The sequence below is a fragment of the Strigops habroptila genome, chromosome 1 (assembly GCF_004027225.2).
Source record: "Strigops habroptila isolate Jane chromosome 1, bStrHab1.2.pri, whole genome shotgun sequence".
Lineage (NCBI taxonomy): Eukaryota > Metazoa > Chordata > Aves > Psittaciformes > Psittacidae > Strigops > Strigops habroptila.
The window spans coordinates 102,325,289-102,340,000 of NC_044277.2; the positions used below are offsets into that span (position 1 = coordinate 102,325,289).

At 42.0% G+C, this 14,712-nt stretch overlaps 1 protein-coding gene across 2 annotated transcripts in view; it reads left to right on the forward strand.

The window, feature by feature from the left end:
• The window catches only part of OXSR1 (oxidative stress responsive kinase 1), a 93,808-nt gene extending 79,762 nt beyond the window's left edge, over positions 1 to 14,046 (forward strand). For both annotated transcript variants that reach the window (XM_030512748.1, XM_030512755.1), the window contains exons 12-18: positions 3,542 to 3,577; positions 5,623 to 5,778; positions 8,277 to 8,350; positions 9,082 to 9,134; positions 9,547 to 9,615; positions 10,481 to 10,545; positions 11,373 to 14,046. In XM_030512748.1, coding sequence (XP_030368608.1) covers positions 3,542 to 3,577; positions 5,623 to 5,778; positions 8,277 to 8,350; positions 9,082 to 9,134; positions 9,547 to 9,615; positions 10,481 to 10,545; positions 11,373 to 11,447 — 528 coding nt within the window. In that variant the 3' untranslated portion in view covers positions 11,448 to 14,046. The remainder of the gene's footprint in view (positions 1 to 3,541; positions 3,578 to 5,622; positions 5,779 to 8,276; positions 8,351 to 9,081; positions 9,135 to 9,546; positions 9,616 to 10,480; positions 10,546 to 11,372) is intronic.
• The last annotated feature ends 666 nt before the right edge of the window (positions 14,047 to 14,712 follow it).

Genomic DNA, 14,712 nt, shown 5'->3' on the forward strand with positions numbered 1-14,712 from the left:
ATGCTATGGCATCCCTAGAGTCATAAGGAGTGATTGGTCTAGTGCTTGAAAATCCTCCAAAAAGTACCGCCTCTCCCAACAAATACGCAAAATCCCCCAAACCTAGATTAACCCCTAGAAACACAGACGAGTAATGCATAATGATCAACTACAAGATTACAGTAAGTTTCCAGATAGTCTTCCCCCAGTAGTCAGCACTGTTGGTTTTGCCTGTTCCCTTTTCACTCCAGCAGGTAGCTTGAAGTGGATTCTGCATTTAAATCATTCTGTAATTGAATTAGGCAGGGAAGGAGTTTGAGGAAAGGGGAAAGAAAGGCAGTATTGGCTTGGAGAATTTATTCCTTTACAACTCATAACTTTTCTCATTTCTCTTTCATTAGTCTTCCTTCTACTGGTGTTCTGTAGAGACCTTTAAATATTAAATGCAGGATTTTTTGCATCTTTTTAGCATAATTTGAAATGTTTGGGTTCTAAAAGGCCACTATTGATAGAGTAATTCCATGTTTTGCTGCAACGCCTATTGTGACTTTTTAAAAGGCTTACTATATCCAGCTTCATATTACGTGGTCAAGGAGGATATCTTGGCACAAGGTGGCTACTGAAATTCTTGATGCTTTAGGAGCTGAAATCTTCCAAATTCCTTTTGGAGGCAATATTGTGAAAGACCCTAACTGTTTCAGAGATTACTTAGTTCTTGTCTGTCTCTAAGCTCAGGGTACTATGACTTAACACTGTTTACTGTGTTTTGAACAGTACTTAGTTGTTTCATTCCTCTTACGCATTAAAAAGCAGATTGACACACATGTTTACAGGCTCCTTTTCAAGCCATTTGTTTTTCTTGAAGCTTTGGCATATTTCCTTGTACTGCCGTCTGTTCTCCTTGCTCCAATTTAGGCATACTTCTCTAATTTAGCTTTTACTTTTAGCTCTCCCGTTCAAGGAACCTTTAGGATAGGTGTTAGAGCAGTAGGTCTCAATTCAGTTACCTAAATGTAGTAGTATATTGCCATTTTGGAGGCACCCTATGTAGATATAGCAGAACTTTGGGGGACCTGTATCTTTCTGGAGGTTAGGAAGGGCACTATGGCATCTCAGCCCTCACTACATGTCTGCCTAGGTACTTGAATCCTGCCCTGGGTGTCTCTCCCAGAGCTTTTGGGTAATTTTCTTATACCTGATATGAGAAAGGTGAAAGGACAGGAACGCCTGTACACCTCTTGCATTTGATCCCTTTTCAAGTGATCTTAAGACTTGTATCCAAACTGCCAGCATTTGCCACAAATACAGTGGTGTATTGAGGACTGGTGTTTATCCTTTGTGTTTTGGCTATATTTCAAACACAGGGTATAAATTCCACCTGCCTGTAATCCCTCAGTTGCAGGATAGAATAACTTACATTAACTAGGTATCACCTTCTATTCCTGCCCATTGCAGTGGAGTGGAGTAGATGAGCTTTAAAGGTACTTTCCAACCCAAACCGTTCTGTGATTCCATCTATACCTGTGTTTTATTGCTGTCAGCCTTGAAGTAAAAGTATGCTTTGCAGATTCACTTACTTTGCTAAAATACTTAATCATTAACCTGCATAAAAACATCTACATAAATGAAAAGGGTTTGTATTTTTTGCTTGTCTTTGCTTTTAAATTCACCCATTTTTTTGGTACAATATTTACAAAAGTGCATTGTACAAGTCTTACTGGGATGCAGCAGAAAGCAGAGAAGTATTTATTATAAACAGAGCCAGAAATATCTACTCAACTCATTCCATGTGGTGACTTGCTGGCTGACCATTACCTTTTGGACATAAAGACTTGGTGAACTTCTTTCCTTTCTGCATTTGAAACCTTGAATTCAAATTAAAGCAACCGTCCTATGTGGTCTCCTAAATCATTCACCTTCCATTACTCAGTAAATCTGTGCAGTGAATGCTGTGTGGTCACATTTCACTGATTACTCACATCATCTCTGGTTGCCCAAGCAGAAATAAGTTAGAACTAATGTTTTTTTGGCACACCCCCAAAGTCGTCCTATTTGTGTCTTAATTAGGTAAACATCTTCTAATGTTTATCCTGTTTCCTTTCTGTCCATGTTTTCCCTTAGTTTACTTCTGTTTGCCATTTATCTGGGTTAGTTGTTAGCTGCGGGGCAGGGCCAGTGTTTCCATACTTGTCTGTACAGTGCCTAGCACAATGTGATCTTTCAGGCAAGCTCCTTTTGAGTTATTCCTTGAGGATATTCCTAAGAGGGTACTCTTGGATATGAGCTTTGTGCCTGAAAGAACAGCATTGCAGATGTGGAGCAATGCCATGTTTTTTACCTTGCCTGGTAACTGTCAAGTGAAGGCTCGGCATATTGAGATGGATTTCAGGCTTTATCTTTCCAGCTGCCTTTTTTCCTGACGCTGTCTGCACATAGTCATCACGAAGGAACTGTTCCTTCACATGTCCAGAGGGCTTTTTATGACTTGCTCTTCTGAGAATAAGACACTTCTTCTCTCATGAGAAGCCTCTGGGTCATATGATTGGTTGGGCCAGATGGTCCTTCAGGTCCCTTCCAACCTGCTATTCTATGACATGTTACAAGTTGCTCAGATCTTCATTTGTTACAGTAGTGGCATTGGTTACTGCATAAACTGGCTCAGGAGAGTGGCGTGAGACTTCTGTCAAACTTGTACTGTCCTGATCTCAACCTGTCTTTTAGACCATTATGTGGAGAAGGAACATCTGTTTTATTAATCCGGGCATGGACCAAGTCATCCCACCTATCTCCACATGGTAATTGGACCAGTTAGAAGTCAAAGCTGCAGGCTCTCTTAATTGCAGGAGTACTTGGCAATTCCTTCCTGCTCATGTGGAACAGCTATTGCATGTTATCTTTGTTTTACTGATAAGCAAAGGTTGTTCACATCGCTTTGACTGCACTTTCCCCTCCAATCCACTGATCTCTTTGTTTCACTGCTTTCTCTCATGGAGTGCATGGCATAAGGCAGAGTCCAAAGGCAAGAAGGGCAGGTGAGAGTGTTCTTTCTATAAAGCAGCACAAGTAAGGTTGATTTCCCCCTCCTCAGGTTTTTTATGGTTTAAGTAAGTTGATTTGCAAACTAGTTGCCTAAGTATACAAAAGGGATTTGTTTCCCAGCAGAGTTCTGCAAGGCAGATTTGTGTGGCTTGTCTTTTTCTGAAAGACTTGGGTAGCTTAAAATGGATTTTGCCATCTTGGTGCACAAGTAATTTCATTCAATCTAAGTGATCTTCAGAAGTATTGGATTTTGCTACAGTTAACAGCGATAGCAGCTTAGGATATTGTATGCCACTGTGTAAATATCAACTGCAGCTTTTGAAACATGGCTCTTTCTGGGTGGTGTGATACGATTAGGTTGCCAACAAATTGTGGTGTCCCTTTTATTATTCATCTTAATACACGTATGTAACTTGAAAGCAATTGTGTAGATTTCATATGTTCAATATGGTTCTGACAAGTCCTTCTAATCAATAAGTTTCACTTTTGTCTAGGCAATGACAGCTTTTTCTCTGTTTTTCAGTCTCCCAGAGTGAAAGAACCTGTACAGAATTCTGAGGTAAGCTATAATTGCAGATGGCTTTCTGAAATGCTGATGCCTAGTTATTGCTGTTGTTTGAAGGAATCTTTTTTTATTAGCCTCTTAAAACAATGTTGTGTGAAGTAGAAGCTAGTATCTAGCTGAGCTTTGCTTGAAAACCTTATAAAAGGAATCATTGGTTGCATAATGCCAAGAGGTCTTCCAGAGGTAAGTTTCATGTAGATCTGTTCATCTTTACTTGCTATTGCAAAACCTTGTATGTTGTAAGATACTGAATTGGTCACAATAATAGCCTAAGCAAAACAGTGGTGTTATGATCTCAAAACAGTAGAGACAGGCTGAGAGAGCTGACATTGTTCAGCCCAGAGAAGAGAAGGCTCCGGGGAGACCTTTAGAGCAGCTTCCAGTGCCTAAAGGGGCTGACGAGAGAGCTGGAGAGGGATTTTTGACACGGGCAGGTAGGGACAGGACAAGGGGGAATGGCTTTAAACTGACAGAGGGGAGATTTAGGTTACATATTAGGGAGAAAATCTTTACTGTGAGGGTGGTGAGGCCTTGGCACAGGTTGCCCAGAGAAGCTGTGGCTGCCCCATCCCTGGCAGTGTTCAAGGCCGGGCTGGATGGGGCTTGGAGCAACCTGGTCTAGTGGTAGGTGTCCCTGGGGGCTTGGAATTAGATGATCTTTAAGGTCCCTTCCAACCCAAACCATTCTGTGATTCTGTTATTTCCTGTTCTAAAAAACTCCAACAAAAGACCAACAAAACACATCTTTAAAATGTCTGTTTTGCATAGTCTTAATTAACTGATTTGGAATCTATGCTTAGAACTGTGAAATAAATCTGTGGTAGTATTTGATAACAGAAAACTTCTGTTGCAATTTATAATCTGCCTTCAGTTCTGTCTCGTGTTTCTTATATTAGGTGTATTAGTATATCTTATCTTTCAGTGATAGAGAGTGCTTATCTTCTAGAGGCCGTGCTAGGTCTGTCTTTTCTCTACCTGTGTGAAAAGATAAACAGAGCTGTCTCCTACAAATTAGTCTTGGGTTAGTCCTGTTCTTCCTTCATCTGTTTCCAAGGATTGATTATAAAGGGAAATCTTACGAAAGGCTACAGTTCTGGCACCGTAATTTGACATAAACTCTAAATTCAAAGAAAAAGCTGAAAATCAGAATCCTTTTGGGATTAATTTCCTGATTGTGATACATACCTTAATATATTGTGATGTGGAGGTCTGCTGTCCAGGTTTTCAATATTCAGGGTGATTTGTATTTCTTACCACTTGCTCTGAGTTGGAGAGCACAATCAAGAAGTACTGTCAAACTTAGTCCTTTGGCTACCATGCCAAAATGAGTTTCGCTGTTCTGAATAACATAAGAGGTAAAAAAGTCAAGCTGTCATTTAGCTCTTCCCCCCCCCCAATTAATTGCATACAATTCTTTTTTTTAATCTTTAAGAAGTCCATATCTAAAGAGTTTTGTCTTATGTGTTTCAAAGAACTCTGAATTCACTTTTCAGTAGAATACCTGGATTACTCTGCCTCTGACATTTGTTTTATGAATGCAGATGTTGACAGTTATCTTCATGCTTTGCTAAGCTGTGTTCTCTGAACGGAACTACAAATCAAAGCACAGTTGCTTTGCTGTGACTGCATGGCTACCTGGAAATAAAAGTAGGGCTTGGATACTGAGAAGAGGGGAAACTAAAGAATAGGGTGCGCTCATCATCCAAGCTAGGATATGATCTGTGTGCATCCAGCCTTACTAGCTACAGCATGTAATTTTTGTCCAAGATCCATGGTCATGCTGGTATATCTTGGTTTCTTATCCTGTACTGGTGAGTAAAGCTTGCAAATGTCAGGGCAGAGGGGGACCATGGACAAAGGAACACATTAAACCCCTTGAACACCAACTTGGGATCAGTGTTGGTGTCCTGGAGGCCTGGGAATGCCCTTGGCATTGAACATCTCTGATTTATGCAGCAAACAAGTGCTTTTTGGAAAGCTGGTGCTTGAGTCAGAACTCTCCAGTTCCTTTTCTCATTAAAACACCTTTTTGATTGCAGCTATTCCCATCAGCTGAGCCTCCAGGTCCTTCACTCAATGCTCCAGCACAGGCACCTACTCAACTACCTCAGGCTGCAGGACAAGTACCTGCACAACCTCAAACTGCTGTACCTCCACCTAGACAGGCTCCTCCAGCAGCCCCAGCAGCAGCCCAGGTAAGATCAGAAACTGTTCATACCAACTTTCAGCTTTGCGCTTGACAAGTCTGGAATAGAACAGCTAAAACAATCTAAAGCTGTGGAAGTTGCTTGTCTAGAGTTGATTTCATGCTGCTGCTTATGTGGAAGTGACAGCTGGCCTGGTGGCTTGCAAAAGGAACATAGGCAATGAGGGTGCGGCAGTTTTTCATGCTTATTCTGTGGGTGAGCAGTGACTTTTTATGCTGTTTAGGAAGTAGACTTTGGCTTGAGGGAAGGTTAAAGGTAAGGAAAAAAGGAGAGTCTCATTAAGTGGTAGCTGCTTCTTCCTGGTATTTAAGGTGCTGCCTCAGCATCAGTGAACATCTATAGAATAAGAGTGGAGAGAAAAGTGAGAGGAAAAAACTAGAACATGCAAGTTCTCCAGACTTCAGAAGAGAGACAGAAGGCCTAGGTTAAAAGCGTCATTGTAGCAGACAAAAATTGCAGAGAAACTCCATCTTAGGGAAGCTTTGAACGTTGTGGTGCTTTCAAACACTTGCATTTCAAGCAGAGAGGGGAGAATGGACCTTTATGGGGAACTACAGGCAATATGAAAGGTTGACAAGTTTGTGTTTAATTCTTAGCTGCATCACCCCAAATGTGTAGGATGTAGGTCAGATAGGCATTGCACAGTCAGGAAAGAGCTCTGACTTGTGTTAAAAGGAGAAAAAAGGGCCAACCCACGTCATTACTGAGACACTTAGAACATGTCTTCTTGTTTGTTGGAGTAAAGCAGTGCGGAGTTTGCCAGACTCCTGTCTCCTCTCTTTTACAAGAGAAAACACTAATGTTCATATTTATTGATGGGGAGAGGCTGTCATTGTGGAGGGGGGCCAAGCTACCAACACCCTTTGGCACATCCAAGGAGAAGAGACTTGGCAGTGTGGGTTAGCAAAAGGACTCTTAGTCTTACTCCTTCCTAGAAATGTTTCATTATTTTTGTATTAAAGAACACAGAAGATAGGTGTATCACTTCACTGCAGTCAGCTCGTGTTCCTGTTTACAAAACTATTAAAGACAGTACATTAGTCATTAAAAAAAAAAGTGGAGTTGGGTCTGACATATTCTTGGCTACTCTAATGCTCTAATACTTAAATCAAACCCCTTCAAATCTCTTGGAAAAGGGCCAGTGTTTAATCCCTGAATTTTATGCAGTAGTGAAGGCCAGGATTCTCAGTTCAGTAAAATGAAGTAGCAGTGTTGGTCTTGGTGAAAGTGTTTTGATTTGCACTAGTAGAGTATCTTGCTCCCTGCCACTAGTGGCAATAGCTTATTTGTTGATACCTTGTCCTAAGGTGAACTTCATATGTTTGTGGCAGTGTGTGTTCTTCGTAGCTCTTTGTGTCACTATGTTCTTCGTAGCTCTTTTCTGTTAATATGTTCTTCTTTACAGCTCTTTGTATCAGGGTGTTATTCTTTATAGCTCTCCTGGTTCTTGTAGCTCTGGTTACTGTTTTGCAGACCTCTGGGCTTGGCAATGAACCCTCGTTTGTTTTCACTGACCTGGTAAAGCTTTCAGGTTCAACGGAACCAAGGTTGATATTGGAAGCCCTGAGCTTTGTTGCTGGCACGAGAGCACCAAAAGCTGGAGTAAAACACTAGTCTTAAGTAAAGGGTTATTATTTTCTCTCACAAAAAAGCAAGTGATCTAGATGATAAAACTTGGTCAAAACTTCTAGACTTAAATTATCAGCCTAGTGTCATCTGTCTTATTTCTGCAGATCTAAAATTCCTGCCTCAGCCTGTGCAGTACAGATGACTTGTGCAGTGGGAGAGTGACTGACCCTTCTCTGTTTTGTTCAGGGTTTTTTTGGTGGAGATAGATTAACAACTAGCCCTTTACTGGATGTATCAGAAGTGCTATAAAGATGGACATGGCCTGGATCTTTCCTACTGCAAGTCTGCTGTTGGCCAATATAAAATGCATTGATTATATGTTCTAATAATTAGAAGTAATTTAGAAGTGAAAATAGCTATAAAATTGTTGCTAGATGCTGTTAAAGCTTTTGATTTCACAAAAAAGCAACTAAAAGTGTATGCTAATCTGCCAATTAAATTATTTCCTAGGTACTCTTCACAACTGTATTGGGGGTTTAAATCAGATGTTTGGGGCAGGGATTAAAACACAGGAGGTATTGAAGCTGTCATCAGTGCCCCATAACCTTAACTTTTGATGCAAAGCAAGCAGTCTTTTTACATTTAGCACTTCTTCTGAAGTCTCCTGCTATTTTGGCATTTCTCAAAGCTGTGTAGTTTTTAGTCTTTTCAAGACGACTGCAGGGAGCACCTCCTGGGTTACTATTGAAGTGTGAAGTTCTCCCATTTCATTAGTCTGTCATTTTCACTGCAGGGTCATGATTCCAATGATGAGTTAAACTTCTGTTTGTGTTTCTACTCAATCAAGGTTACCTCTAGTTTTAAAACCAAAGAAAAGAAGTGTTAATTTACTTTAAAATGATGTAATGCTGTTGCAGGCCCCACCTGCCCCTGCTGCAGCTCTGGTACAGGAAGATACGAAAGTCCCCATCAGCCTTGTACTAAGGTTAAGGTAAGGACACAAAACTGACCCGTCAAAGTGAGCCTTTGTAGAGACAGATGGTGGAAGACTTAACAGGGTGGAAAGGAGGAATTAGCTGGGTTCCTTAAAGGGGATCAGGGATCCTTGCCTTGTGGTGGACTGCCTTATTATTCAGGCACAACTTCAGCCAGTTCTGAGAGTGAAGAGTTTTTACCTGATTCGAGGCCTGGATTCTGATCTTTGTCCCTTGAAATAGGCAGCAGAAGTATTGTAAGTGCATTCTACTATCATTACACGTATTGATGTTTCTCATTTAAGAAACCTGCCTCTCATTTCTGTAGATATCTTAGTTGTTGATAGGCATTGGACTGGGACTTCTGAGCATCACCTCCCAGTCATTCTCGGACAGATGCGTGTGCATCTGCAGTCCCCGAGTGCTTCCTTCCTCTGAAGGATGTTCTCTAAGGATATATCTGCTGACAGGTATGGGTTGCTGAGACACTGGAACAATGTGGCCTTGTACAGGAGAGGTGGCGCTCATCCTGGACTTCAGCCCATTTGGGCTCTGTCAGGCCGAGGCAGGCTATGCCAGGAGCACTGCTGCTAGATTCATACCCAAGTGATTAGTTTCTGCCTTTGAGAGAGAAGGGTGCAATGAATTAACTTTTCACAGCCTGATTATTCAATGACAGCACTTTCTTTTGGGCACTTCAAATGCAATGAATCGGTCTTTTCTATGTTAAATTCTCTTCTTTCCACAGGAATTCAAAAAAAGAGCTCAACGATATTCGATTTGAATTTACCCCAGGGAGAGGTGAGCTGGTGGGAAATTACGGTGTGTGAAGGTGGTTTTGGGAAGGCAAGGTTCTATGTTCAGTGTGCAGCTGTGTGTATGGAAACCCTGTATCGAATGTCTGTCCACAGTGCCTACTGAAAGGGCTTGCCTTATGGTTGGGCTTGGAGCCCTGCTGTTGAGAAGACCCTTCTATTAAAACTGTTCATGGATATCACCAAAGTTCAGCTCTTCAGTGACTTCCAGTTCAGAGTTTGACAGTATAGCTCAGAGTTGTCTGACTGCAGCTGGTGTACACCCTGTTGTCTGTCTTGTGTAAACAGCACTTCTGCTGTTTGGTTTGTATAAGCTCTGTTAGGTTTCTGTGTGATGCCTTCATCAGCTGGGCAATTTTTGTTATGTGGTGACTGGCTCTTGGGTTTCTGCCCAACAGATACTGCTGACGGTGTGTCTCAAGAACTCATTTCAGCAGGTCTTGTTGATGGCAGAGATCTTGTAATAGGTAATTATGTATTATTTTTTCTGCTCTAACCATTTCAGTCATTTTTTGCATGTTTAAAATGACCTGATTAGTGGGTACTAGGAGAGTTTGCTGTGGCCTTGGTTCTCTACCCCAGTGGCTCTTAATTGTGATGGCAGTTCTGTGCCAGTACATGTAGGCAGTACTGTCCACAAGAAGAAGATCTAGTTTGAAACATTATGAAGCAAATATTCCTTGTAATACAGAATGAAGGCTAATTGATGTATTAGCTGAATCATTGTCACCTGACATGCGTTGCCAAATTTCTTCACAAGCCTAGGCTTCTCACAAGTCCCGTGCAAGAGAGGTCTGGGACTGGAATCAGCCAGGCTTTTTTAAATAGGGCTGGGGAAGGAATCATGACGTGCACATGCACTAGGGCAGCAGCACGTGTTGCATGGGTATGAACAGCTACTGCTAGCAACTGTTTGCTAAATAAATGCGTCCTTCTGTGCAGCAAGTGGGACTTCTAAACTGTCAGCACTGCCTATTATTTCAACTACAACAAGCAAAACTGTTCCTTATACACAGGCTGCAACATTTGGAAAGGCTACCAGTGCAAAATTAACTTGATGTCCAGGTGCATCTGGGTAGTTTCTTACTACTAATCCCACCACATTCAGGAAAAAATAACTACCTCTGAAAAAGAAGCATAGTAAAAAATGACAGCATTTTCACAGTTTAAAGCAATAGGTGTAAGTAGATAGAGTCTAATTGAGGCCTAAACATTTTTTTTTATCATTTTAAAAAGTTCTAAGTTGAGTAATAGAAAAAGACCTTATGAGTTTGGGATCTTTTTCTTTAGCCTGTCCTAATATTTGCCCATTTTCTGTGTGTGTGATTTCAGTTGCAGCTAATTTGCAGAAAATTGTGGAAGAGCCCCAGGCCAACAGATCCGTCACTTTCAAACTGGTATTTATTCCTGTTCCCTCATTGAACAAGTTGTCACTTGCAAAGAGAAGGCGTTGCATATAGGTGCCTGTGATGTCTATTGTAGGCATCTAATGTATGCAGTCTAAATCCTCCCTGCTTTCCCAAAGCTGCCTACTGGTTGTCTAACAGTAAGCAATGCAGGTTCCTGCTTGTGTCCTCTCAGTAGCACTTGGGTTAAATAAGTGAGAGATGATGTGCTAATACAAACATTCCATTATCCTGGCTGATAAGCATATCAAAATGTTACAAAAGAGTGTTTTCTGGGCTTGGCATGTACAGTTGCACAGAAAGGGCAGAAATACTTCAGGGCAGGTAAGTGGGCTAAGAAATGCCACGAACTCCTTTTTCGGAGGAGGAGAATGAAGATGGTCCGGACACATTGCCTCTGAGAAGGAAATGAAGAAATGAAGCAGAGAGGAGACAGGGGAGGGTGGGATGGGCAAAAGAAGAGAGCCAAAACTAAGAGAAGATAGGCTAGGAGGAGGAGAAATGGTGTAACCAGTTGGTAGTGAAGCAGTAAGTGCCATTATTTTTTACTCTTTCTGTAAGGAGTTTTCACTTGTTTTGCCCCAGTTAGTGCACATAGCCCTGGTCAGAGCAGATACTGGCAAAACTTCAGTCCCAGCCCTTCCTATCTTCAAATAAAAAAGGCGTCCCTGTGGCTGCTTCCTCCACAGGGAAGGAGAGGAGGGATATCTGATGTCTGAGGAGATATCTGATATACCTTGTTGTGTTACATAGGGTGGTAGATATCTGCAGGTAGAACATGTGTGTTGCTATTTGGATCTCTGTTCCTTGTGTTTCAGGCATCTGGTGTTGAAGGCTCAGATATTCCTGATGATGGCAAACTTATAGGATTTGCACAGCTCAGCATCAGCTAAACAATGGTCCCAGGAGATGTTTCCCAACTGAGAACCCACATGTGCATATTCGTAATGCTTCTGTTAGCCTAAAAGAAAAAAAAAACCACTACTGCCAAAGAATTGAACTACAGCCCCCTTCCTAGAAGCTTTAACATTTTCCTTAATAGGTTCACAAACCTTCCTGAAATTACCGATGGTGTTTACACCTTTTGTAAACAACTCTCATGTTTTTGTATCTGTCATCTCAAACATGCAGATCCAACACGTCATTGCCTGCATGTTCATTTTATTATTGCCTTACTTTAAAGAAAAATACTACTGAGTACGAAGCAGGGGGTTCCACTGCTCTGATGATCTTGCCTAAATGTTTGCTTACATGTGGTTTCATTTTTTTTCACTTGCTATTTTTGCACAAGTTTTAATACTGAATGGATCTTTTTTTTTTTTTTTTTTTGGTCCTTTACCTGCTCCTCCTATCTGAAACACCAATGTACATGTTGTTTGGGTCACCTGGAGTGCTGAGAAATCTGCTTCTCTTCAGCTGTGTGTTTTTAAAACTGCTGGTTTGAATGCTTGCACCTGAGAAAGCAAGCCAAGTCTTAACCCACGGGAGGGAGAGCCGCCTTCCCTTGTGTTTGTGTTTTTGAGAAGTTCCTTGACTTTGAGGTGTTAGAAGTCAGCTTCCCTTTGTAAACTGCCTTAATTTTATTTTATTTTATTTTATTTTTTTTTATTACCATTTTGGTTCTCTCCACATGAGTGCCAGGCGTGGCATGAGGGCTGAACCTTTCAATTTGCGTTAAAGCAGTCCTTCAACAAAACGTCTTTCATTCTGCATCTTAGATGTAGTCAGTTCTTGAAGCAGACCCACGAGGCATTGCTGTCTGGAATCTGGTCTTTCAGGTGATCGACAAAATATTTGCGATCAGAGGGAGAGGAGATCTGTGTCACTCTGTGTTTGGAAACAATGCACTTCAAACTGTTCCTGAAGCCCAGTCTCTTATGCCTGGCTGCGTGAGTCCTCCCGACGTGTCTCCCAGTCCTTTGCAAACTGGTACCCGTGGAACCATCCCTGTCGTGTTTTACAGCAATAAAGAATCGCCAGTAGAGTGGTAGTACTGGGCAAGCGAGCGCCGGGCTGTGTCCCTCCTGCACTAGTCGCTCGGGTCGTCGGCCTTCCCGTCGGTCCGAGCCTCCACATTTGATCAGGATGTCACTGCAACCCTGTCACACACGTATTTAGCTTTTCTTTCTATGTGGTGTTGAAGTTGAGTTTCTACATGAATAATATAAATTATACTCTGAGTTTGATAAGAGACACTTGTAATGCAATATGTGAATAATAAATGGTGTTGACTTTTTTTCCTACTGTTTCACAGTTGGCCTTTGTAACTGCTATTGGCTCTGGAGTGTTTTCTACACAGGAATTGTAAGTCTGTAATTTAACATGCAGATGGAAATGTGTTTTGTTTCCATCAGCCACAAACAATGCAGAAACAGAGCAGAATGACTGAGTTCAATTAGGACTTCTTTTATTTCCAACTCTTCAGATGAACAATCTGTATTTATATATTGTTCTCTATGAGCAGCTGTGGAAGCTTCCTGAATTATGCATGTTCTTTTTATACTGCCCTTGATGCTTTTAGCCTCTAGGTGGATATTGGGTATGTCCCCATGGGCTATTTGCAGCCCTGTGGCTGGTGAGTGTGAAGGGGAGGGAGAGGAGAAAGAGGGTTTAGGAGCAAGAGCATATCAGGGTGCTGAGCAGATGCTTTCCAGTGCCCGGGAAGCGGGTGCCTGATACCAGGGAGTTGGTGGTAGCTGAGTTTGGCCAAGTGTGTGTGCGTACATGCGTGTGGCACCTCTGGTGCTTCCTCCTGTTGTCTGACACAAAGCACTCCCTATGATGTCCCCCATTGAGCTTCTTGGCTTGGGAAGAACAGGCTGGCATCTTGTCGCCCTTTGCTTGATAGAGATGTATTGGAAACCCTTAGGATATGGAGATGAGATGGTCTTGGTACAGTATTATTTTCCCTTCTCTCTGCATGCCATGGGGACCTCCTTCATTCGTGTGCTGGTGCTGAGAAAGGTAGAGCTCAAACTGCTCAAATGGAACAATGCAGTGTCTATTTATTACGTTATTCCCCACCTTCCCAAAGCCAGGACTTTGAAGAGCTTGAGGTCACCCTAACCTAAGGCTCCTTAATTCTTTAATGGAGAAAATAAGGAAGAAACATGTTTTTTGCTCTATAGATCTCCAGATGTTTTTGGGTAGGGATCCAAAATATTTACTTGGGCTATTACAGTGCTAGACAACTGTCTTTTCTGATGTTGTTCCAGTAAGTGCCAATGCTGTTCATAATTGTTTTCCAGTGTCATTAAGAATTTGGTTTTTGTGCAAATTTCTGATCTGAACCTGGAATCAGGTGGTAATTTTAAGTTAGTTCCTACTTTTGAGGACAATGCTCTGTTAATGAAAACGGATCCTCTTCACAATTTTGGTGTATTGTAGATTATAATGAAAGATGTAAAATATTCAGGCTTTTTTCCTTTTTTGGACTTTGTATTTTACTGCATGTCTCTAATTTTTAATCAATAAAGAACAAATTGTCCATTGCCATGTGTTTGGTGTGTGGTTTATGTGTCATTGGATTGGATGGTGTATCTTGGGGAAGGGATTTGTCCAAGTGGTGTCTGCAACCCCTGGAGCATTTCTGTTTTGGCTGGTGGGAAGCTTGATAGCCCATGGGAAGACGGAGTGGGCATGTTCTGTTGGGGTTGTACCCTGAGGGCTTGTCTTCATTTGGTAGGTTTGCTCCAAGCTCTTTGTGCCCTGTGCAGCTGGGAATGAGCTTTGCCTGTCCAGGAATGCCTCAGGGTGACATAGCCTGGTATTAAAGTGGGATGATTTATGCTCTGGGAAGCGTTTGGAGCATGAACTGCACTCCCTGCTCTCCACCTCCACAATACTTGTTCTTTCTGAATTTGAGGCTTCAGGGCAGATCTGATCCAGAGGTGCCCCTGAGATCTCTCATTACATTTGTAGTGGAGCCAGGACTTCCAGAAGACTCACTGATGGTGAGAGGTAGAGCCCAGGCATGTCCCTTGACAGCTCGTCGTTCTGACAGCTCTTCAGCTGTGGCTGGGCCATTCCTCAATGTAAGGACCAGTATCCCCCGCTGCAGCTTATTCGTCTGCCAGCGTGTTTGTGTTGGGCTGTGAGAGCAAAGAGGTACCTAAAGTGAAGGGTCTTGCCCAAGTGTGAAGGTGGTGAGTCTGGTGG